Genomic DNA, 25,245 nt, shown 5'->3' with positions numbered 1-25,245 from the left:
CCAAGGACCTAACCCAGCTAGGCATGTGCCCTGATTGGGAATCCAACCCACGACTTTTTGACGTATGGGACAGTACTCCAACAAACTGCACCACACTGGCCAGGTTTATGTCCATTTGTATGCCAGTACTATGCTCTTGTGGTTACTATGGCCTTGTAGTACAGATTCATATCAGGTAGCATCTTACCTCTAACTTTTTTTTTCCAAGATTGCTTTGACTATTTGGAGTCTTTTTTGGTTCCATATAAATTTTTGGAATATTTGTTCTAGTTCTGTGAAATATGCCATTGATATTTTCGTAAGAATTGTATTGAATTTATAGATGACTTTGAGTAGCATAGACATTTTAATGATGTATGTTTTTTATCTGTAAACACGGTATGTGCTTCCATTTATTTGTATCTCCTTTAGTTTCTCTCTTCAGTGTCTTATAATTCTTCAAGTACAGATCTTTTGCCTCCTTGGTTAAGTTTATTCCTGGGTATTTTTTTTATTCAATTGGGAATGGGTTTGTTTTCTTAATTTCCCTTACTGTTAGTTCATTATTGGTGTATAAAAATACAACTGATTTCTGGATATTTATTTGTGTCTTGCTACTTTATTGAAGTATAATTCATTTATACTTAGGTATAAAGTGTGAAGTATAATTCATTTATACTTAGGTTTTTTTGGTGGACTTTGGGGTTCTCTATATGCAATATCATGACATCTGCAAATAATGACAGTTTTATTACTTCTTCCTTTCCAATTTGGATGCCTTATTTTCTTCTTCTTGTCTAATTGCTATGTCTAGGACATCCAGCACTATGTTGAACAATCAAGTAGTAAAAGTGAACATCCCAGTTTTGTTCCTGATATGAAGAGAAACGCTTCTACTTTTTGCCCATTAAATATGATGTTAGCTATGGGTTAGTCATGTATGACCTTTATCATGTAGAGGTATGTTTCCTCTATTTTTAGTTTGCTGAGAGTTTTTATCATAAATGGATGCTGGATTTTGTCAGATGCTTTTTCTGCATCTGTTGATATGATCATATGGTTTTTATCTTTCATTTTGTGTATGTGATATATCACATTAATTGATTTCTGGATATTGTACCAACCTTGCATCCCAGGAAAACCACACTTGATCATAATGCATGAGCTTTTTAATGTATTGCTTCATTTGGTTTGCTAATATTTTGTTGAGGATTTTAGCATCTGTGTTCATCAAGGATATTGTCTTTAATTTTATTTCTTTATAGTGCCTTTATCTGATTTTTGGAATTAAGATGTCCTAGACATTGCTGGCCTCATAAAACGATACTGAGAGCTTCCCTCCTCTTGAAGTTTTTGGAATAGTTTGGGAAGGATAGGTTGTTAGTCTTGAGTGTTTGGTATAATTCACCTGCAAAGCCATCCAGTCCAGGATTTCTGTTTTGGGGGAGTTTTTTGTTTTTAATTATTATTACTGTTTCCATTTAATTAGCTGTAATAAGTCTGTTCAGATTTCCATTTCTTCTTGATTCAGTTTTGGAAGATTATATGCTTCTAATAATTTGTCCATTTCTTCTAGATTGTCCAATTTGTTTACATACAGTTTTTTCTAATACCTTTTTTCTAATCCTTTATATTTTTGTGGTGTCATTTGTTACGTCTCTTTCATTTCTGATTCTATTCGAGTCATGTTTTTTCCCATGGTGAATCTGTTTGAAGGTTTATCAATCTTGTTTATCTATTCATAGAACCAGCTCTTGGTTTTATTGATCTGTTTATTGTTTTTTTAGACTTTATTTCATTTATTTCCATTCTCCTTTTTGTTATTTTCTTCCTTCTACTCACTTTGGGCTGTGTTGGCCCTTCTAATAGGTTTTTTAGGTGTAAAGTTGGATTCTTTATTTGAGATTTTTCTTTCTTTTTTAAAAAATATTTTATTTATTTATTTTTAGAGAGAGGGGGCAGGGAGGGAGAAAGAGAAGGAGAGAAACATCAATGTGTGCTTGCCTGTTACGCGCCCCCATCTGGTTTAGTGGTAATAAATACCTTTAGCTTGCAGGGAGCTGGCCTGCAATCCAGACATGTGCCCAGATGGGGAATTGAACCAGCAACTCTTTGGTTCACAGGCCCATGCTCAATCCACTGAGCCACACCAGCCAGGGCAAGATTTTTCTTTTTTCTTGAGGTAGGCCTATATAGCTATGAATTTCCCTGTTACTACTGCATTTGTAGTGTTCCCTAGATTTGGTGTGGTTGTGCTTTCATTTTCATTTGTCTCAAGGTATCTTTTGATTTCTTACTTATCTCATTGTTTAGTGCTTTTCAGTTTTTTTCTTGTAGTTGACTTTTAAGTTAGTATCATTGTGATTGGTGGAGATGCTTGATATAATTTCAATCTTCTTAAATTTATTGAGACTTGTTTTGAGTCTTTTGCATATGTTGTATCCTAGAGAATGATCTGTGTGCATGTGAATAAAATGTGTGTTCTGCTGTGGTGAAATGCTCTGAAAATATAAATTAGATCTATCTGATCTAGTGTGTAATTTAAGGTTGCCGTTTTCGTGTTGGTGTTCTGTTTGGAAGATTTAGCCATTGATGTCTGCTGGGTGTTAAAAATACCTGCTATAACAATTGCTGTCAATCTCTCTCTCAATGTCCACCAAGATTTGCTTTCTGTATTTAGGTGCTCCTATATTTGGTGTGTGAATGTTTACAATGGTTATATTTTCTCGTTGAATTGAGTCTTTTATAATTTGAATTGTCCTTCTTTGTCTCTTATATGGCCTTTGTTTTAAAGTCTATTTTGTCTAATATAAGTCCTGCTACCCTAGCTTTTTATTCTTTTTCATTTGCATGAGATGTCTTTTTTCATTCTATTTACTTCCAGTCTGTATATCTTTTAGTGTATCTTTTATTTTGATGTGGGTGTCTTGTGTACAGCATATATATGGTTCTTGTTATTTTTTTTTAATTTTTACCTAAGGATGTTTTTATTGATTTTAGAGAGATGAAGGAAGAGATCGAGAGAGAAACATTCATCAGTTGCCTCCCATATGTACCCTGAACAGGGATAGAACATGCAACATGGATGTGTGCCCTGACCAGGGGTCAGACCACAATCTTTTTAGTGTATGGAATAATGCTCCTGCTAACTGAGCCTCCTGGCCAGGGCTGAATCTGGTTTTTTTATCTCTTCAGGGATAAAATCCCTTCCTGTTGAAAGGACCCTCCTCCCAGTCCTTTCAACATTTCTTGCGCTTCTGGTTTAGTGGTAATAAATACCTTTAGCTTTTTCTTGTCTGGGAAGCCCTTTATTTCCCCTTCAATTTCATATGTTAGCCTTGCTGGGTGGAGTAATCCTGGTTGTAGGTCCTTGCTTTTCATTACTTTGAATATTTCTCGCCAGTCCCTCTGGCCTGAAATGTTTGTTTTTGAGAAATCAACTGTCTAACTGCTTTTCTCTTGCTGCTTTTAAGACTCTCTCTTTGTCATTAACCTTTGCCATTTTATTATCATGTGTCTTGGTGCCCTTTTGGGTTCATCTTGTTTGGAACTCTCTGTGCTTCCTGTACTTGGGTGTCCTTTTCCTTCACCAGGTGCAGGAAATTTTTAGTCATTATTTCTTCCAGTAGGTTCTCAATCCCTTGCTCACCCTCTTCTCCCCTGGTACCCCTGTAGTGCAGGTGTTGTTATGCTTGATGTTTTTCCAGAGATCCCTTAAACTATTCTCATTTGTTTTTTTGTTGCCCTGATTGTTTTCTGCTTTGTCTCCCAAAGTGCTGATTGCATCCTCTGCTTCATCTAACATGCCATTCTTTCTAGTGTATTCTTCTTTTAGATATTGTAGTCTTCATTTATGCTTGGTTCATTTTTATGGTTTCTCTGTCCTTTTTTGTTTACTCTTTAAATTCTCACTGAGTTCATCCATTCTTCTCCATTCTTTGAGCAATCTTATAAGCATTGCTTTGAACTCTGTATCTGGTAGATTGCCTACCTCTATTTTATTTGGTTCTTCTTCTGAAGTTTTCTTCTGTTATTTTATTGGGGCATGTTTCTTTATCTTTCCTTTTGGCAGCTTCTCTATGTTTGTTTCTGTGTACTAGGTAAAGCTGCTATGCCTTGTGGTTGGTAGGGTGGCCTTAGGTTAGTGGGTGTCCTGTGGGGGCTCAGTGATGCAGTCTCCTTGATCACCTGAGCCAGGTTCCCCAGAAATGTCTCTTTTATGGGTTATGTGTCACCTCCTATTGTTGTTGAGTCTTGATTGCTGTTGGCTCCTCCATTGGTGTATTTGACCCTTGAGCTGGCTGACTGTGAAGATCAACCCTAGTGGAAGTGTACAGTTCTGCTGTGTGGGGACTGACCCCACTAGCAGAATTCACCCCAGCAGTCTTTTGTTTGCCAAGATCTCCCTTTGGACCTGCTGCTTGTGAAACTAAGTGGTTCCTGCTTTGTGATCTGAATTCCTCTACCTATGTGTTGGTTCTGGGGCCTTGTGGGAGGAACTGTGATGCAAGTCAATGTCAAAGCTACCTGTTTGATGCTACAAATCAGTCCCCAGTTTGTGACTCTTCTGCTGGGCCTGAGTGTGCATGGGAGAGGCCAAGTTGGTGACCAGGGCCAGCACTGAACCTGGAAGCAGGTCAGCAAAAGGCCCAAGGCACCCTACAATCTGCCTCTAACTGCTGCCTATCAGACTCAGTCACTGAAAGAGCTTCTGGCGTTATGCAATTTTTTTTGACAGTTGTGTAGTATACTTTTCAGTGAGTCAGCAGGAAGGGGTAAGTGGTGTTCATAAGACCGGTACAGATCAGAATCGGTGGGGTGGGGTCTCGGAGTTATCTGCTGGTGCTGAGGCCAGCCAGCAGAGTTTTTCAGGCCCAAAGAGACCACAGTTTCACCATATGATAGGAGGGCTCTGCACAGGATTGGTAGCACCAGTCAGGCATGTAAGGAGAAAATGGCCTTCACCCTAGAGCCACACAACTTAGTCTGTCCATATCTCCTTGAGAGTCTTCCAAGAGAGTATGCACCAAAGTCCAGGCTGGCCATAGCCAGCTGACTATTTTTGCAGGGTATGAGTTTGGCAGATGAGGCTGTGGGCAATTGTGAGGATGGGGCTAGTGGATGTTGGGGGTGGGGGATGGTCCCTGTTCCAGAGCCATACAACTCAGTCTCTGTCACGTACACTGGGTTCACCCTCAAGAGCCCTTCAGAAAAGTCTACATGCCGTGGACTAAGGCAGCTGACTCCTCTGTAGTCATGAGCTCAGCAGGATAGGAGGACAGGGAGTCAGAGGGTGGGGCTAGTTATAGTGCATTCCTGTAGGCTGATGCTGTAGGGAGGGGGGTGCTCAGCCCAGGAGAGATGGCATCTGTGGGCGGCTGGGAGAAGGACTCAGCACAGGGACCCTGGCAGCTGTTCCTTCTGCTTTCTCCCTGGAGCCACCCAACCCAGTTTGTCCTCACAGAAGTCCAGTTCACTACAATCTGCTGTCCCTCTGCTGAACACCAGGGGGAGTAGCCTCTGATTATATTTTGTACATTGGCCTTTGAGAGAGGGAGCTGGGTTTCTAGCAGACTCCTTTCTATTCCCAGCAGACACAATCCACAATCCCCACTGATTTTCACAGCCAGATGTTATATGGTCTCCAGTTCCTGGCTCTGGTGCTCTGGGCTTGAGGATATATTACTCCTCAGAGAGGACCTTTGCAGCTGAGATATCCCTCCAAATTCTCAATAGCCGCACATGGGTGCAGGACCAGCTTTTCTGGAATCTCAGCTATTCTTATCAGTTTCAATGTGACTTCTGCAAATCCTTGGTTATGAGACTAGTGTTCTGTCAGTTATCCAGGTTACTTGTTCTGTATTTTAATTTAATTCCAGTTTAGACTGGGAATGATACAAGTGTAACTTTCACCCATCCCACCACCATCCTGGATTCTCCCCTGAGATTTTTCTTTGACAGTACTCTCTGCGGGGAGCTTGCAAGCCTAAAGCCAGCACTCCAGCTCGCTGACCTCCAGCACACCCCGTTACACATGTGACTCCCTCAGCCTCGTCAGCCCCATTGGTGGCATTCCCCTCTGGCAGACAGGCACCTGGCAGCATAAGACCTCTGCATAGAGTGGCCTATAACATCAGACTATAGCTTCTACCTGACAAAAAATCTTTGTACAAAGCAAATGGCGCTGTGTCCTGAGAAAACACAGTGCCGTTGCTTTTGTGTTGCCCTCCCTTTATGTAATTGTGGTTTACAGTGGTTTATTGCTTCAGTACCTAGAAGGAAAATAAACTAACCTAAAAGCTTGCTTGTTTTACAAACTCATGCTTGAATTTAACATTGACATTTCTTCAATCAGTTTGGTCTTCATTTAACATCAAAAGAACAAATGCACCTGTAGCCACCCTAGAGAATGAGTTTGGGAGAGGCAGCCTGGCTACAATGAGTTAAGCAGTAACCGTGGGGAGCTGTCATATTGTCTTACGTGGCCCCCCAGGCTGTTAGTGCTGATGGCCATGTCCTTGCCCACAGCCATTGAAGCCATGAAGAATGCCCACCGGGAGGAGATGGAACGCGAGTTGGAGAAGAGCCAGCGGTCCCAGATCAGCAGCATCAACTCAGACATTGAGGCCCTGCGACGGCAGTATCTGTAAGTGGGTTTCCTACCCTCAGGAGGGTCTGGAGGGTGGCCTTTAAGATGGGAAGGGGTGCCTTTCCTGTGTTTTTGTGGGAGCCACACAGATGGAGTTCCTGAGGGGGTTCCTCAGGTCCATGGGCACTGAGGGCAGCCCAGAGCCTTTTTTCCAGAGGGGCCGAGTGCCATTGAGGAACAGCAAGCCACTGGTTCTCATGGCCCAAGGGCTTCCTGTTACTAAAACAAATAGAAACTGATTATCAAACTCTAGAGAATGAGGTACGGGAACAGAAATTTTATACCTATTAGCCATTTTTCAGGACTCCTCTCAGGCCATGCACAGAATTCACTCTGTCCATAAGCTGCTGCCCCCTCAGTAGCTCGAGAGAAAGGAATCTGGTCTCGGGCCTGATGCTTGACACTTTATGACTGCGTTGCGGAAGTGGCCATGTACCCTATGTTTTTTTAAAAAGTACATGTGCTGATTGCCTTTTTATAAGCAAGAGACTGGAGGGAATACAGCAGCATAGCTGCTCATATTTTTCCTTCTGAGACCTACCACTACTTGGAGCTCTTGAATTGGTCACTGTGAAAGTCATGCAGAGCCAGTTTTGTCATATGAAAGAATTGAGATCCCTGCCTCTTCCAGGGCTCCCGTTTAGTGCAGTCAGAGCCAGGGCTGAGTGGGTGGCCTCCTGTGGACTGCTGTCACGCTCATCCTGGCTGGAGGGGGTGGTGACGGTGTGCAGGGCCTGGATGTCTTGCCCTGAGGCCCCATGTCCTCAGCTCTACCCATGGGACATCCAGCCCTTCTCGAGGAGTCTGGGGTGACAGAGAACATCATTGTGATGCTTTGATTTTTTATGGGTTAATAGAGTCTTGGACTGCATTATCAGACAAAGAGTGCCTCAAAAGTTAGAGCTGAAAACAAAGTGCAAATCTGACTTCTGTTGGAAACAAGACATTTGTTTTAGCACAAGTAAATGAATTCTCTCCTGACTTCACAAGAGAGGTTTTGTCTGTCAGACTGCTAAGTTACTTGAAAGAGGGTGAGAGAAGGGCACAGCATAGATGTCTGTAAACTTGAAGTACTTTTTAAGTTTTCTCTTCAGTTGGGTACAAACTTTTTGAGAAACAAAATGCATAGGGCCTGCTCTGTGTTGCTCAGCAGTTCTTTCTGTTGTCGCCCCTCAAGCTTCACAGTGGGGACACAGAACCTGTAGAGGCTTAGGCCCTGGGGTGGGGAGGGGGCAAATGAGTGAGTGGTGCCCTGTCCCCAGGGAGGAGTTGCAGTCGGTGCAGCGGGAGCTGGAGGTCCTCTCCGAGCAGTACTCACAGAAGTGCCTGGAGAATGCCCACCTCGCCCAGGCGCTAGAGGCTGAGCGGCAGGCCCTACGGCAGTGCCAACGCGAGAACCAGGAGCTCAACGCCCACAACCAGGTGAGCCCATGCTCAGCTAGGGGCCACGCCTCAACTTCAGGGTGGCCCCAACTCTCTACAAGCACCCCCACAACATCTGACATCTGCCAGTGTGTTGACAGAAACTCACTGCAGATGCTAGAGTGGTGGCTATCCTGCTACATGAACCAGGTGTTTACGCTTGGACTCTGAGGTGTCTCAGTCTCTTCTGAGTGTCTCTGAATTTCTGCTTTGTTGTTGCTTAGTAGGGCCTGGCAGGGTCATTGTACCCTGTCCAGGTTTCCTGTCCCCAAGTCTAGGACCAGGTATAAATGTCTCCCAGTCAAGACCATATACTGCTCACATTTATTTTTGTCAGGGTATTCTCAAAATTTGCCTACCTCTCAGAAAATTGGGATGCATTTAAAATCCTGGCTAATGGGTAGACTAGAGGTAGCTTTAGTTTGATAAAAGCTGCGTGGGTACCAAATTGGAGCACCATCCTCACAACCCACTGCTCATATCCCCAGGCACTGAGCAGACAGACATGTTGGCCGGGTTTAGGTGCAAGGCCTCCACAGGCCCATGGCCAATCCGTATGAGGGCGCTGCAGCAGGACTGTTTCCACTTAGTCACTGCAGTGGCCTGATGACCATTTGTCAGTTAGAAAGAAGGTGGAGAAAATGAGTGGGAGGGGAGCTGGAGAACCTAATTGTATAGAAGCTCAAATGGGACACACCATGACACAGATTACCACTAGTAATAGTGTTAAAAAGGTATCAAGGATAGTGGAACCCTGCATACACAATTCTACAAAATACAGTGCCACGCAGATGGCTTCTACAGGGATTTAAATTGCAGGCTGTTATACCTGCGTGTGTTAAACCTAAAAAGCTATAGTGCGCACAAGCACCGCTCATGACTGCCTGTGTCTGCTCATTTCTGCTTAGTGTTATGAGAGAGCAACCTCTCCTGGTTGTGTTATGTGGTTGAGGTCCCCAAGAATCTCTGTTGAGCATCCCTGTTTTGTTGTTGCTGACCCCAGGAGCTGAACAACCGCCTGGCTGCGGAAATTGCACGATTGCGGACACTGCTGACGGGAGATGCTGGTGGGGAGGCTGCTGGCTCGCCCCTCACGCAGGGCAAGGATGCCTATGAGTTAGAGGTACTGCTTGGAGCCTGACTCCCTCTTCACCCAGCTCTGCACTGCATAAGCCCTAAGTGGGGATCAAGGAGTGGCCCAAAGCTTATAGAATCATTACAGGGATGAGACCTGGAGGCAGCTGGAGGGAAAGAACGTGAAAGATCCAAATCACCCCAGGACAGCCAAAGAAAACTGTTAGCTTCCAGGCACCATGGGACCCTTCTTGTGCTGTGGGGACCTTTAACCCCTTTCTCACTCTGCTCCTCTCCCCTCCTCTGCTTCTGCCACACCACAAACATTGATCACCTAAAACAAAAGTTAATAACTATGTGGACACTGTAGCTGCTTGAGATTCTATAACACTCTATTATTCAGAATCTGGTAGGTTCATCTTAAGGTAGAATGATTAATTTTCATGTAAAAGACAGCCTTATCCATACAGCAATTGTGAAAGCACTTAGATTTCTTCCCATTCAATTAAAATTTCATCATGAAAATATTTCTTACTAAAAGATGTGGAAGAGGGAGAGTACATTCAACAAAAGTTTCAATAGGACATCTTCATGGACACTATCTCGGGCTCAGTCCTTGGTCCCAGGCTGAGAACCAGGGTCCTCATGTCTAGGAGGAATTGCCACAATTTTTTTCTTCCTCTTTCTGTGTCTGTATGTAATGTTTAAGTTGTTAGTCATGTTTAAATTTTATTTGCTGGCATTTTCCATTGTATATTGGTGAGGATGAGAAGAAAGTTGCCTGCTCCTCATTGTGTGGAGGGAAGTTCTCTGCTCAGTCTTTGCTTTAAAGACTCAAAAGTCCTTTTGCTCTCTCCTTCTAGGTCTTACTACGAGTCAAGGAATCGGAAATACAGTATCTAAAACAGGAGATCAGCTCTCTCAAGGATGAGCTCCAGACAGCACTGCGGGTACGGGCACACCCCCCACAGGGGGGGTCTGCAGGATGGGCTCAGAGTGGGGTAGGGACACTTGTCTGCAGAGCTCACAAAGGTCCCTATGCTCAGCAAGTATCTCAGGGTGTTCTAGAATAGACTTTATTTTCATGAGGCATGTGTTTTCAAATTTGAATTCTCTTAAAAACCCACTTCATGCAGATATGGTAAAAATAAGAAGTATACCTGGTATCCTGGTTGTTCTCCATGCCTCCATTGTTCTTTGGCAGGACAGTGAGACCTGAGAGAAATGTCATCCTAGGAAGCAACAGTTCAATCAGTTGCCATTGTCCACTAGGATTCCTTAGGAAATGTAAGACAGAGAGGGAGTTTTACAGGCTGGTCCTGTAAAACTCCTTTTATAGGGAGGTCCTTGGTGGTCCTTGATGGGTTGGCCAGCCCACATTATGCCTGAGCTTGCAAGAGCTCCCCAGGATCTTGTCCTTGTTCAGATGGAGACTCTGTGCCTATTTCAGTTTCTGTCCAGTTTCTGCCTTTGGAAGACCAGGCAGGGTCAGCCTGCCTCCCCTGCTACTGATGCATTTCCCAGGCAATTGGCAGAGGCATTCCAACCCGTGGGAGACAGATTGCCTGGCCTGGTTGTAACCACTGTTTTCTCTGACCTTTTATCTTCAAGGACAAGAAATATGCTAGTGACAAGTACAAAGACATCTACACAGAGCTCAGCATCGTGAGGGCAAAGGCTGACTGTGATATCAGCAGGTTAAAAGAGCAGCTGAAAACAGCCACAGAAGCACTGGGTGAAAAATCCCCTGAGAACACCCCTGTGTCAGGATATGGTGAGCAATTCACACTCTGGGTTGTGACTCAGCAACTCGTGGGGATTGTTCATAGAATTAACTGGGCCTTGAGTGAGAGCAGAGAATTGATTTTATGTTTCTGATTTTAGACTTGTATATCTCCTCACAGAGAACAGCCAGAGGGACGCTGGCCTGGGAGCTGGCAGGTGCCCTGGGGCAGGAAACTTCCTGTAGGTGCACTGGTGGCAGACACTGTGTTGATTGCTTTTAAGGGAAATCACACCATCAGCGCGTATTTTTGTAGTAATGACAGGTTGCGTTTTTCCATTTTCCTGAAGAACAGTTTGGTGGAGGAGGCTCTCACTAGTTGTTTAATCCTAGGGTTTTACAATAAAATCTGTGGATGGCCATGGGAGGAGGAGCTAGGGGAGGGTACTTCCTAATGAAAAGATGTCTTAGATCACCACTATCCAAAAAATTCAACTTCTTTCTCTCAGCTAGCCAGAGATTAAGGATAGTAGCTGTCCTGACAACTGGGTGGAGAGAAAACTGTTTGCATCACTGCTGGGTGATAAGGCAGCAGTCTTTCTGGAAGGCATTGAGACAGAATTTAAGATCCAACTATAGGCTGACTTTGGGTGGGTAAAGAAATGATAACAGTGGTTGCTTCAGAGGAAAGCCCCAGGTAGCCAGGAGACAGCGAGAGAGGATGACTTAGAATTAGGGGGAGAATGTATACATCCTGTGACCTGCTAATTTAACTCCCGGGAAAAAAAACAAGTGCAGGACTTCCAGCCAAGATGGAGGTGTAGGTAGACATGCTGTGCCTCCTCACACAACCAAAATAAGAACAACAACAAAGATTTAGAAACAAAATAACAACCAGAACTGACAGAAAATTGAACTCTATAGAAGTCCCACAACCAAGGAGTTATTTTAACTCCTCTGCACACATTCATCCAGACCAGTAGGAGAGGCGGGAGTCAAGCGGCCAGGTGGAGAGGGGTCGCAGCAAAAAAAGCACCAGCACCTGGTGTGCAAGGCAGCAGCTGGTGGACCCTGCGCACGCAGGTGGCAGCTGGCAGACCCCGGGTGCAGGGTGGCAATGGGCAGACCCAGCGATGCGGCAATTGTGAAGCAGGACACTATGTGCAAGGCAGCTGGCTGACCAGACACTACCACATTCGTGCACAGAAAACCAGGCAAAATTGTGGAGCAAGACAGACCACACAATGTAGGGTCCCAGCGCTAGGAAATAAAGCCTCAAAACATAATTGAAAACACCTGTGGGGGTTGAGGCGCTGGGAGGAGAGATTCCCAGCCTCAAAGGAGAGTTTGTTGGAGAGACCCACAGGGTCCTAGAAGGTACATAAGCCCACTCACCTTGGAATGAGCACCAGAAGAGCCCAGGTTGCTTGGGGGAAGCAGTGGCAGTGACTGAAATCCAGTAGCAGAGAGCAGAGCAAGGACCATTGTTCCCTCTCTGGCCCCTCCCCCACACATAGCATCACAACCCAGCGACTGGGTTGCCCTGCCCTGGTGAACACCTAAGGCTCCGCCCCTCAATGTAACAGCCTCAACAAGACCAAAAAAAATGACCCAAACAGAAGAACAGATCAAAACTCCAGAAATAATACAACTAAGCAATGAACATATAGCCAACCCATCAAATGCACAATTCAAAACACTGGTGATCAGGATGCTCACAGAATTTGTTGAATTTGGTCATAAATTAGATGAAAAACTGAAGGCTAAACTAAGTGAAATTAAGGAAAATGCACATGGAACCAATAGTGGTGGGAAGAAAACTGGGACTCAAATCAAGGGAGTGGACCAGAAGGAAGAAAGAAACAACCAAACAGAAAAGAATAAAGAAACAAGAATTCAGAAAAATGAGGAGAGGCTTAGGAACCTCCAGGACATCTTTAAACGTTCCAACATCCAAATTATAGAGGTACCAGAAGGAGAACAGGAACAGCAACAAGTGGAAAACTTATCTGAACAAATAATAAAGGAGAACTTCCCCAATCTGGCAAAGGAAATAGACTTCCAGGAAGTCCAGGAAGCTCAGAGAGTCCCAAAGAAGGTGGACCCAAGAAGGAACACACCAAGGCACATCGTAATTACATTAGCCAAGATTAAAATGAAGGAGAGAATTCTAGGAGGACTTCCGCCAAGATGGAGGCATAGGTGGAAACACTGTGCCTTCTCCCACAACCAAGTTTGAATACAACAAAAGTTTTGGAGAACTAAGACACACCCAGAGACCAGAAAACGGAATTATATGGAAGTCCGACAGCTAAGAACCGTTCAACGAGGACGGTAAGAGAGGTGGAGCCAGCAGTGGAGCGAGGTCGGGGAGGACAGATCCCCCGACCTAGGCGTGCAGGCAGCCCGGAACCACTCGGGGTGTGGGGCAGACTGACCACAGTCGCACATTCGCGCACAGTGAGACTGACCACACAGGCCCCAGGGGGCGAACCCAGTGGTGGAGGGCTGACAGCGGTGGCACACTCGTGTGCAGTGGAACAAAACGTGTGGGCCTGGTGCTGCTGGGGGCCGCGGCAGCAGACGGCAGAGGGAAGCCATTGTCCCTCTTTGACCCCGCCCCCACATACAACATCACAACCCAGAGACTCAGTTGCCCTGCTCTGGTGAAAACCTAGGGCTCCAATCCTGCTACTTAACAGGCACGAACAGCCCAAAAGATGGCTCAAGAAGAACTCAAAGTCCTAGAGCCAATAACTCTAAGCGACCAACAGATTGCCAGCCTCTCAGAAGCCCAATTTAAGACACTATTTATCAGGATGCTCACAGAATTGGTAGAGTACAGTCACAAATTAGAGGAACATATGAAGGCTAAACTAATTGAAATGAAGGGAGATGTCCAGGAAACCAATAGCGATGGAAAGGAAACTGGGACTCAAATCAATGGAATGGACCAGAAGGAAGAACGAAACATCCCACCAGAAAGGAATGGAGAAATGAGAATTCAAAAAAATGAGGAGAGGCTTAGGAACCTCCAGGACATCTTTAAACGTTCCAACATCCGGATTATAGGGGTACCAGAAGGGGGAAAGAAACAGCCACGAGTCGAAAACTTATTTGAACAAATAATAAAGGAGAACTTCCCCAATCTGGCAAAGGAAATAGACTTCCAGGAAATCCAGGAAGCTCAGAGAGTCCCAAAGAAGTTGGACCCAAGAAGGAACACACCAAGGCACATCATAATTACATTAGCCAAGACTAAAATGAAGGAGAGAATCCTAGAAGCAGCAAGGGATAAGGGGACAGTCACCTACAAAGGAGTACCCATCAGACTGTCAGCGGATTTCTCAAAAGAGACCTTACAGGCAAGAAGGGGCTGGAAAGAAGTATTCCAAGTCATGAAATCCAAAGACCTACAGCCAAGACTGCTTTATCCAGCAAAACTTTCATTTAGAATGGAAGGACAGATAAAGTGCTTCTCAGATAAGGTCAAGTTCAAGGAGTTTGTCATCACCAAGCCCTTATTATATGAAATGCTAAAGGGACTTACATAAGAAAGAGATGATGAAAAATATTAACAGTGAAAGGACAGCAAACACACAGTTATTAACAGCCACACCTAAAACAAAAGCAAACCAAGAGGACAGCTAGATCGGGAGTAGAACCATAGAAATGAAGAACACATGGAGGGTTAGAAACAGGGGTGGGTGAGGAGGAGAAGGGGGGAGAAGGCACAGAAAATAGCATAGACAGTAGGTAGAAAATACAAAGATGGGAGGGCGAGAATAGTGGGGGAAATATAGAATCTAAAGAAATTGAGACACGTGGTTATAAACTAAGGGGGGGAGAATAGTGGGGGAGGGAGTGTGTGGGTGGAGGGGAAGGAAGGGGGGTATAGAACAACTGTAATGGTATAATCAATAAAATATATTAAAAATAAATAAATAAAATGAAGAAGAGAATTCTAGAAGCAGCAAGAGCTAAGGGGACAGTCACCTACAAAGGAGTTCCCATCAGACTGTCAGCAGATTTCTCAAAAGAGACCTTACAGGCAAGAAGGGAATGGAAAGAAGTATTCCAAGTCATGAAATCCAAAGACCTACAGCCAAGATTGCTCTATCCAGCAAAGCTTTCATTTAGAATGGAAGGGCAGATAAAATGCTTCTCAGATAAGGTCAAGTTCAAGGAGTTCATCATCACCAAGCCCTTATTATATGAAATGTTAAAGGGACTTATCTAAGAAAAGGAAGATAAAAATCACGTATAGTAAAATGACAGCAAACACAATTATTAGCAACCACACCTAAAACAAAAACAAACAAACTAAGCAAACAACTAGAACAGGAACAGAACCATAGAAATGGAGATCACATGGAGGGTTAGCAACAGGGGAGTGGGAGGAGGAGAGAGAGGGAAAAGATACAGAGAATAAGCACAGGTGGGAGGTAGAAAATAGGGGGAAGGTAAGAATAGTATGGGAAATGTAGAAGCTAAAGAACTTATGACACATGGACACTAACTAAAGGGGCGAATGTGGAGGGGTGTGCAGGGTGGAGGAGAATGAAGGGGGGAATAGAACAACAACTATAATGGTATAATCAATAAAATATATTTTTAAAAAGATCAAGGCATAGGTAAACAATGCACTCACCTCCCACAATCACATCAGAATTACAACTAAACTACAGAAGAGCCTTCCTTCAGAATCACATTAACTCAGGCTGAACAAAAGTCCTGTAACTGAAAATATAACGAAGCAGCCACATTGAAACTGGTAGGAGGGACAGAGATGCAGAACGTTCTGGTCAACAGCCGTGAGTGGTTGATAAAAATCGGAACAGATATCTTAGATGTGGATGTTCCCTCCTGAGGAGTCAAGAGGCCTGGCCCCACACCAGGCATCCAGCCCAGGAATACAGAGCTGGAACGAGAAATCCCAACAACTTATGGCTCTAAAAACCAGTGGGGATTGAGGCTGAGTGAGGCAGAGGGCTCCCTGAGTCCCAGGAAGTTCCTCTTAAAGGGTCTGTTCAACTTACTCAGATTCTCTCACTCCGAGCTCTAACACTGGGGCAGCAACTCAAAAGGTGGAATATGCGAGGAGGAACTGAATTGTCTGGCTTTCAGGCTAGAATAGGAGAGGGAGCTTTCTCCCAAGCAGAAGTGCTGGGAGAGGCTATTGTCACTTTGCTGAGCCCTCCCCTCAACAGGTGGGTACCATTTCTGAGTCTCACTGAATCTCCTGAGTCCTAGGAGGCTGTTCCCCCACCCCAGTGATTCCTTAAGAATCCTGCCCTATCCAATTTGCAGGTCCACCCAGGCAGTTTCCAGTAGCTTTTCCATACAAATGGCCTGTCTTGACTTGCTGCAGGCTTTACTAAAAAGCCCCTCAATGGTTCACAACACCCCCTCCAAAAAAAGAGTATCTGGCCTTGGCATGCCCCACACCTCTTGCTAAGTGTCCCAAGGCTTAGCAGTAGTGTCAGCCAGCTTGGGTTCACAGTTTGGTCTTTCCCAGGTATGTCCTAGCCCAGCACAAGGAGCAGCCATCTGCTTACCATTCTGTAGCTCATGCTGGGTGGCCCTGGGAAGAGCACAGGCAATGGCTGACCTTGGCCAGTGCACCTGGCAGACAGCTTTAGTCTACACCAAAGTACCAAGCAACCACCTCCATGAGCAACACACTCAAGGGGCGGACTCACTGGGACCAGAGCCCTGCTGAAGCAAGTCCTACTCCATAGAGTTGGCCCCTGCAAAGCAGCTCCTCTGCTGTGCTCCCAGCCAGGACTCCCTTCCAGTTGGTCTCAGGGTACATCTGGAGTGCCAGGCTCCTGTGACAAGGGAGACTATACCACAGAGCAATATAGGACACCTACTATACAAGGCCACTCTTTTAAGATTGGGAGATGTAGCAACTCTGCCTGGCACATAGAAACTGCCAAAATGAGGAGACAGCAAAACATGGCCCAAACGAAAGGACAGGGAAAAAACTCCAGGAATAAAACTAAATAAAAAGGAGACAAGCAATCTACTAGATACAGAGTTCAAAACACTGGTGATAAAGTTGCTCAGTGAACTTAGAGGAACAGTAGATGAACTTAGCATTTCAGAAGAGACATAGGGAACATAAAAATACAGATAGGAACATAAAGAACCAGTGAGACGTGAAGAATACAGTAACTGAAATAAAGAATACGTTATAGAGAATCAACAGTAGAAAAGATGAAGTAGAGAATCAAATCAGCAATTTGGAAGATAACAAGGCAGAAAACACCCAATCAGAACAGCAGAAAGAAAAAGGAATGCAAAAATTGAGGATACTGTAAGGAGCCTCTGGAACAACTTCAAGTGTCCAACATTCACATCATAGGGATGCTGGCAGGAGAAGAGATAAAGCAAAAGATTGAAAAGCTATTTGAAAATATGACAGAAAGCTTCCCTAACCTGGCGAAGGAACTAGAAATACAAGTTCAGAAAGCACCAAACAAGGTGAACCCAAAAGGCTCACACCAAGATACATCATAATTAAAACGCAAAAGGTTGAAGACAAAGAGAATCTTAAAAACAGCAGAAGAAATACAGTTAGTTCCCTATAAGAAAGTGTCCAAGGGATTAAGAAGTACAACAGAAACTTCGTAGGACAGAAGGGACTGGCAAGAAATGTTCAGAGGGATGAAAAGCAAGGACCTACAAACAGGATTACCCAGCAAAGCTGTCGTCTGGAATTGAAGAACAAATAAAGAGCTTCTGAGGCAAGAAGAAGCCAAAAAAGTGTATCACCACCAAATCAGTATTATAAGAAATGTTAAACGGTTTTCTTTAAGAAGAAAAGATAAAAAATACGAAGAGTTAAGTGCCAATAAATACTTACCTATCAATACTTACTTTAAATGCAAATTAAATGCTCCAATCAAAAAAACATATACAATGGCTGAATGGGTATGAAGCCAATACCCTTACACATGCTGCCTATAAGAGACTCACTTAAGATCCAAACTGAAAGTAAGGGGGTGGAAAATATATTTCATGAAAATGGAAACAACAAAAAAATGTTGTGGTAGCAATACCTATACCAGACAAAATAGACTTCAAAAACAAAGGCTATCACAGGAGACAACAAAGGACCCAGAAAAATAAGTTTTTTTCTTAAAAGATCAGATGCTTTTGTTTTGACATGAATAGAGAGCAATAAATATATTGTTTTTTTTTTAAACCACACACCCAGGACATATGATGTGGCCCAGGGTATGTTTGTTTAAGCAGTCATTTTCCAGAAGTTTAAAGGACAGGACACCATGCTGTTAATGGTTGCCTCAGTGCGGGGTGGATTACGAGGAGTCGGTCTGACTCTTGTGTTACAACAGTCCTGGCTTCTCAGAAGGAAGGTGGGCAAATGAATCATGGGGACAGTTGTTCTGCTCAGCCCGTAAGGCGCAGCCCCAGAGGGAGGGGTCCCAAGCGGTCCCCACAGAGAGCACAGCTTCACCTACAGTCAGACCCATGTTGGGGTGATGACTAAATGCCCCACACACAGATGTCCTCCAGTTGTGCTTTGAATTGTTCTGGAGGAGATCTAGTATGTTTTATGGTTATTGGCTTTGATTACTCTTAACGTTTTTAAAGGAAATGTCAAGTTTATGGCACTAAAATCAGCTTGGGAATTTTTAGAGATTTACTAAGGTTCCAAAGGACTTTGAAAAACAAAGTAATAGGTTTGTTTGTTTCTTCAGATATAATGAAATCTAAAAGCAACCCTGACTTCCTAAAAAAGGACAGATCCTGTGTGAGTCGGCAACTCAGGAACATCAGATCCAAGGTGGGTCTGGGATCCAGAGTTGGGTATGTGGGGCTCGCGGAGGTTGGCAGAGGCCTGGGAGAGGAGCACCAGTCAGCGCCCAGGACAGGCAGCAGTGGAAGGTCCCCAGGGCCTAGAACTCGCCTGGCCCCACATGCTTTCCCTTTGGCACCAGCTCTGGTGACTTCAAGCTTCTTATCTCCCTCATGCAGCAGTGGAACCAGCTCCTACAGGCACAGTGGGAGGGCCAGGCCTGTGAGGAGCAGGGCGTGGAGTGAATTCTACCTTGCTCTCCCCTAGTTGAATACTGACTCTACCTGCCTTTGGGAAAGGAAGCTGCCTGACCCTCTCCCCCCAACCTCATAGTAGCAAATCCCCAGTGATCAATCAGTCCTTGCCCCACTGCCGCCTCCACAAGAGAAGGGTGGGCGGGGGGTGGGGAGTGATGAGCATGTTGCTTTTAGGATTTTTTGTATGTGTCTTACTTTTTGCTCTTTCCTCTGACAGTCCGTAATTGAGCAGGTCTCATGGGATAACTGAAACGAGCCCGCTTCCAGGTCCCTTGTCATGTAGGTAAACCACCTCTTACCAGCCACCCACCTGCTGCCCTCCAGAGGGTGCTACCTGCATGCACTGCTCACACCTCCACAGCAAGCTCCTTGTTTTATTGTGTCTTTGTTTAATTCATGATGCTCCAACAAGCACATACACAATCCAAGTGAAATTATTTTAACCTGTTCTGGAGAGTTAACTGGCACTATAACCTTGTAACAGACTTGACCCCTGGCGGAGAGGAGCTTCCCTTCCAGCTTGGTGAGCCAGCTTCGTGGGTGGGCTCAGGCCCTGGTCAGCATGCTGTGTGCGCTCCACTTTCTCTGGGGAAACCCCTCTTGCCTTCTGTCAAGAGGCAGGCTTGACCCACCAGCAGCCACTGACAAGCAGAATCTCCCAGTGCTGCAGAACCCCCACCCAGTGTGCGGCTGAGGCAGGGCAAGCTGGGGTGTGCAGGGAGCTGATCCCTCACAGGCGTGGCTTAGGAAAACAACTCGGCAGAGCAAGATGACCACATATGATTGGGTGCTTCACCAGGACCTTTTTAACAATGAAAAAGTTTTTCACCGGGTGCCATTAAAGGCAGTGCTATAAAGAAAGGCAGTAAGGACACAGAAGAGCTCACTGAGACATCCATCTGTTTGAAAATGACTGGGAGGACGGTGGCACTGAGCCTGGACCTCCTGGTCTCCACAGGAGGGCCGGGCGTCAGGTCACATGGGCCCTCACTGTAGACTGTGCTTACCAGCCTAGCTGGTGTGACCTTGCTCACTCCCTGGTGAGGGGCTAAGGGCAGCAGGGAAAACACATGCTGGGCCAGGCTCCTGCCACAGCGACACCCGACACAGCCTCAGAGCCAGACAGCACAGGCTCCTCCTCACTCACCCACAGCTCGTCCTCCGTTGGGACAAGCCCCATCGCCCCCTGGGGTGAAGGTTTTGCTGTTTAGGAAGAGCTTTATTTTGTTGGTGTTTTATTTATTCTTCTTCAGTCATAAGCCACTTGTAACCAAATGTTGTTTAGACGTCATTGAAAATTTAGTGTCGACTTTTTTTCTTTAGACATGAAAAACACTGTTTAGCAAAAGGAAAAGTTGTTATTTGGTTTACAGTCATCTTGAAGATTCTACTCTTTTGAGGCTTAACTGCACCTGCTCTAAGTTCTCCTGTACCTGTAAATAACAAGTGACACAGCTTCTGCTGGGACCCTTCTAGAGAAGCCTTGCTGCAGTACCGACCTTGTCAGGATGGGTGGGGGGCGGGGGGCGAGGGTGGTCCTGGGGCTCTGGGTGAAAGGCCAGAAAGTCACTGAAAAGTCCTCTGCAGCAGGGTACACTGGAAGGACCTGGTACACTGGCCAGGACCAGCTAGAACCAAGTTAGGAAGAAAACTGGTAGGCACACCCAGGGAGGGCCTCCCGGAGGAGGGTGTGGGTTCACATGTGGCCTGACCATGAGCAGACCCGTGGCTACCCTGGCCGTGACTCATGGTATGAGAAGGAAGTCCTCATTGTGCAGGGCAGTCCTGCTGGCCCAGGTAGAAAGGTGGGGGCCTTGCAGATGGCCTCATGGACACCTTTGGTGATGCCAGGTAGGTCAGCAGGCACTCCGATGAGGGTTTGTGCTGTTCTTTTCCGTGATTGTATTTGGAGACACTCCCACCCCGCCATGGGAGGATGAGGATGAAGTCCGGTAGAAACGAATCTGTCACTGGTGCTTTTTGAGGTGGGACCTAACGTGTATGGACTTACATCTTTCATTTATGCTGTTTCAACATCGTGCCTCACGTAAAAGTACAGAAAGTCTCAGCACCGTCAAGTCAAAGCAAGCTTATTGCTTAAGAACAGTGCAGCTTTTCTGGGATGGCATCCAGAAAGCACGTTTTCCTGGGGTCCTCATGGAGTATTCACCAGACAGACCAGCCCTGTGGAAGGAGTGAGCCCCAAGGGAGCTGACTGCACCCCGAGAGCCCTTTTCTAAGTGCACGGGGAGGGGGCTCAACAGCTGGAGTGTGCGGCAGTGCATGGCACTGAGTGTGACGCCTTGGACCTGTCATCGCCTGGACTACCCCTCCGTGCCTTGCTCCCCAGCTTCCTGTCCCTGAGCACTGCAGGGACTGTCACTCAAGGGTGTCTGGCAGTGTGCAGAGGCAGGATACTCACTGTCCCTCAGGTCCTAGGAGTGGTGGTTCACTGCTGTCTCAAGGACGTGTCCCCAACCAGAACAGAGCAGCATGGCACAGAACCAGGTGGCCTTCTGCAGGGTGACCCCACCTGTGCCCAGCACCTGGATGAAACAGGCTGCTGTGCAGACAGCACCTCCTGACCTGAAGTGCTTAGGAAAAGTGACTTGAGAGGATTTTAGGCCTTGCATGCGTTAAGGGAAGTTCTGGTTTGGAATGGGATGTGGATCTCTTTCTATTCTCTTACCTACTCAATGGCAAGCTTCAAAGGTGACCCTACTGTGGAGGTCCATCTGGACCAGTGAGTTAGAAAAGACTAGCTCTGGGACCCCTTATTTTGTTTTGTTTTTCTGAAGTCACTTCATGCATCATTTACACAACTCCACAGTGTAAAAAGCAAGTAGAGCCATTCTTGGTGAGGATGGGGGACACCAGGGCCCAGCCCACTTCCCTCAGACTTCAGAGGAAGCTCGGTCACACAGATCCCCTTACAGTGCCCACTCTGAAGCCACAGGCTGGGCTCTCCAGGCCTGCAGGGCCAGCGGCTCTGACATGTAGCTGAAACTGGTGTCATCTGTGCCCTGCACTGGGGCCAGCCTTGAGCTGCATGTGTCTTGTCAAGCTCTCTTTGTCAGCTCTGGCACACAGAAGCTGGGGGAACTGGCTTCTTGGAGTCCAGTGTTGAGATTTGCAGGAAGATTTTGATGGCAACCAGGAAGCCAGGCCTGTCCCAGCCGGTGCTGGGATCCCACCATCCAGTCATGCTCTAAAGTGATGGAGATTAAACCTTTGGGGAGACTCCAAGAGTAAAGTGTCTCTCATAGTGGGACACACAGATTTAACTTTCCCGGAGTCCCATAAGAACAGTGTTATCAGTTTTACATTTTGAAAATCTTAGTAGATGTGTTGACATATTCCCAAGTCACCATAACAGTAAATTTACCAGGCTTTTTCATGCTGGGGGCAGGGGCAAGGGGTGAGTCTGAGAGCAAGTGCTGCCAGGGAGAATGCAGGTGGGTCCCTGGCCTGCACTCTGGCAGTGGTGCCCCAGGGGCCCTAGGCCTCTGGATAATGATGATTGCCTGGGAAGCAGACGGGGCGTGGCCCACACTCAGGAGGACATGGATAGCTGCTTCTCTAGTTCTTGGCACAATCTTCTTTTCCTGGCTGAATTGGCCTAATAGCTGCTTGCCTGCAGAGCCCTAAGCTCGGAATTCAGCTTCTTACACTCAATGGTCTTCTTTCTCTGATTCTCCCCCCCCTTTTTCATACAGATAACACCATTTCACAGGAGACCATCTCTCCTTAGCATGCCCCACTAATCTCTGAGGAGCTCTTCCCACCCCCACCCTACACCCCTCTGCTTGCAGCCTGCACCCCAGCAATAGGCCTGTTGGTTAACTGGTTTTCTCCCGCTCTCTCCCCCAGAGTCTGAAGGAAGGCTTGACGGTGCAAGAACGCTTGAAGCTCTTCGAATCCAGGGACTTGAAGACAGACTGACTATCCTGTTCCGATTGAACACGCACCCTTCCCAGCTTGTGGCAGCACAACCCAAATGCTACTTTTTGTCTGTACCTTTATTTTTATTATTATTATTGTTATTGTCATTATTAACTGTGGGTATGGATGCATGAGAGACTAGTTTATGGGTTGTTCACACCATTCCCTGCTGTGCTGATTCCAACTTCCTCCTGTCTCTGTCTGAGCTGTTACTCCATGGTCCTTCTGAAACAAGCCAGGCAGTGGGGGCTGCAAGGGCCATCTGCTCCAGCTGGGTCTGTGCTGGGAGTCCCTGCTGTCGTCCGCCTCACTCACTCACTCACTCACTCACTCACTGTCAGTATTAAGGCCCAGCAGCCTATTGATAAGCTGGCCCTGACTCACCGAGAACATTGGGGAGAGGGGGAAAGAGAGGGAATCAGGCCCAGGGGCCTGTAGCTCTGCTGCATACTGGGTCCCTTGGAGAGAGAACAAGCCATTGGGATGTGGTTTTACCTAGATTACAACACTGACAACTTGCTAGCTATGGGAGGAGCTGGGGGAGCAGGGCGAAGGGCGTGGTGTACACCACCAGTTAGCTTGGGGGAAGGTCAGCATTTTCTATTTGTTCCACTAATGCAGCTTAGAACCACACCCCAGATAATTGTGGTAAACTTTTCACAACCTTGAAAATGTTGAAAACAGCCTTTCCTATTTTTGTTTGTTTTTTATTAAATCTTGCACAAAACCCCAGCCCTCTCATTCCTTCCTCCGCTCCGTCCTTTCTTGGTTGCCAGTCTGGTCTTTCCACACCTGCCTGGCCTGTTGACCTGTGGCCTGGGGCTTCAGACTGTAATTGCCAATGATGATGAACTTCCCCCAGGTATAGTTTGTGGGGACAGGTGATTTATCTCTGTAACCTTTCTGTAAATAAACCTCATGTTACTTTCGAAAAGGTTAGGCGAAGATCCTTATGTTAAGTCAAGGAGAAAGTGCAGAGGATGTCAACTGGACGAGAACGGCCCATTATTTTGTGTTCTTAACTCTAATTAGTCTGAGACCTGAAGAGTTCTTTTTTAGCATTTAGAGAACCTAAATTAAATCTGTACTAATAATTCTGATTTTTTAACAATTTGAATAAGACCTTTATAACCGCCACAAAACACTCTACATCACTTCTTGTAAAGACTTTAAATTGGAGCTTTTCTCATGGGCCCATGGAAGCTGTTCATCCCGAGATAAGAAGTATAACGAAACCAAGGGGAGCCAGCTCTGCTGCCTCAGCAGCAAGGGGCAGACTGAGAGCAGAATGTTTGGGGGGCTCCCTCCGGCCGCACTTCATCTGTTGGTCTGTTGATTGTATTGCCAAGAGCATGCGTCTGCTCTGTTGTAATGCTTGCCTGAGTTTGATAGTCTGTAGGTACACAGATACTTGGGGGGGGGGGTGGAATGTAGAGGTGTCTTGCTCAGTTTCTAGATTAGAAAACAAGGTCATTTGGGAAGACCCCCAGAAAGGCCAGACAAAAGGCACTTAGTGCTGTCTGCTCACTGCACTGGCTGCAGAGTTGCGTGCTGGCCTCGGCCTTCCCTGTCCACACCTTTGCATGATGCTTGCTTCTTCCATGGTGGGTTTTTTTGTTTGTTTGTTTTACTTCTTTTTACCCTTTAATCTTCACCTGAGGACATCTATTGATTTTTAGAGAGGAAGAGGCGGGGTTGGGAGGAGAAGAAAGAGAAACATTTGATAGGTTATATCCCGTATGCGCCCTGACCAGTAATCAAACTCGCAGCCTTGGTGTATCAGGACGATGCTCCAGCCAACTGAGCCCCTCCCGACGAGGGCTCTTCTGTTTTGAAAAGGTCAGCTCTGTTTTTTCTACTTACCAGATACCCCTGACATGTAGTTGGCAGCATTTTTAAAGGGCGGTGACCTTCCTGTGTCATGCTCAGAATGGGAGTGAGCAGAAGGGATATTCAGGACCTGCAGTCCTACTCTCTTCAGCAGGTGTCCTTTGGGGCAGAGTGCTGTGACACTCCGCAGGTCTGAGGTACAGGCCTGTCCGCCCGGTCTTCCGTGTGGCTGTCTGGGCACTAGGGTTTTATGTCGCTCCTTCCCGGAACTTACCTCATCAAGCCGGTGTCCTTTGTGAGTGCCCTGCAGCCTCAAGGACCCTTCCCTCCAGGGGACCCCTTCCCTCTAGCCCTCCCTGAGGTTTCCAGGCAGGTCCTGCATGGAGTCAAGCTCCATCTGCCTTCTGTTGTAAGGGTTTGAAATCTGCAGTTGAATAGGTCAAAAGAGCATTCATTTTACTGACTTTTCCTTTGATGTGAGATCTCAGGAATCCTGGGGAACAAATGTGTTAGGTACAGCATCTGGGGGTCAAAGGGAGAC

The 25,245-nt window shown here is 46.0% G+C and overlaps 1 protein-coding gene across 9 annotated transcripts in view; it reads left to right on the top strand.

Moving 5' to 3' along the window:
- MPRIP (myosin phosphatase Rho interacting protein) overlaps nucleotides 1-23,802 on the top strand; it is a 164,776-nt gene extending 140,974 nt beyond the window's left edge. For 6 of the 9 annotated variants that reach the window (XM_037068876.1, XM_037068875.1, XM_037068871.1 and 3 more), the window contains 7 exons: nucleotides 6,508-6,625; nucleotides 7,891-8,050; nucleotides 9,054-9,173; nucleotides 9,988-10,074; nucleotides 10,736-10,898; nucleotides 18,578-18,663; nucleotides 22,803-23,802. In XM_037068876.1, the coding sequence (XP_036924771.1) occupies nucleotides 6,508-6,625; nucleotides 7,891-8,050; nucleotides 9,054-9,173; nucleotides 9,988-10,074; nucleotides 10,736-10,898; nucleotides 18,578-18,663; nucleotides 22,803-22,874 (806 nt within the window). In that variant the 3' untranslated portion in view covers nucleotides 22,875-23,802. Of the gene's footprint in view, nucleotides 1-6,507; nucleotides 6,626-7,890; nucleotides 8,051-9,053; nucleotides 9,174-9,987; nucleotides 10,075-10,735; nucleotides 10,899-18,577; nucleotides 18,664-19,149; nucleotides 19,216-22,802 lie in introns of all 9 variants that reach the window. The other 3 variants (XM_037068877.1, XM_037068869.1, XM_037068870.1) reach the window with 2 other exon arrangements.
- The last annotated feature ends 1,443 nt before the right edge of the window (nucleotides 23,803-25,245 follow it).

The sequence above is a fragment of the Sturnira hondurensis genome, unplaced genomic scaffold (genome assembly GCF_014824575.4).
Source record: "Sturnira hondurensis isolate 20B ecotype Veracruz unplaced genomic scaffold, ASM1482457v3 Scaffold0018097, whole genome shotgun sequence".
Lineage (NCBI taxonomy): Eukaryota > Metazoa > Chordata > Mammalia > Chiroptera > Phyllostomidae > Sturnira > Sturnira hondurensis.
The sequence above is the reverse complement of the archived record's forward strand: the minus strand, read 5'-3'. Positions and strand labels throughout refer to the sequence as shown.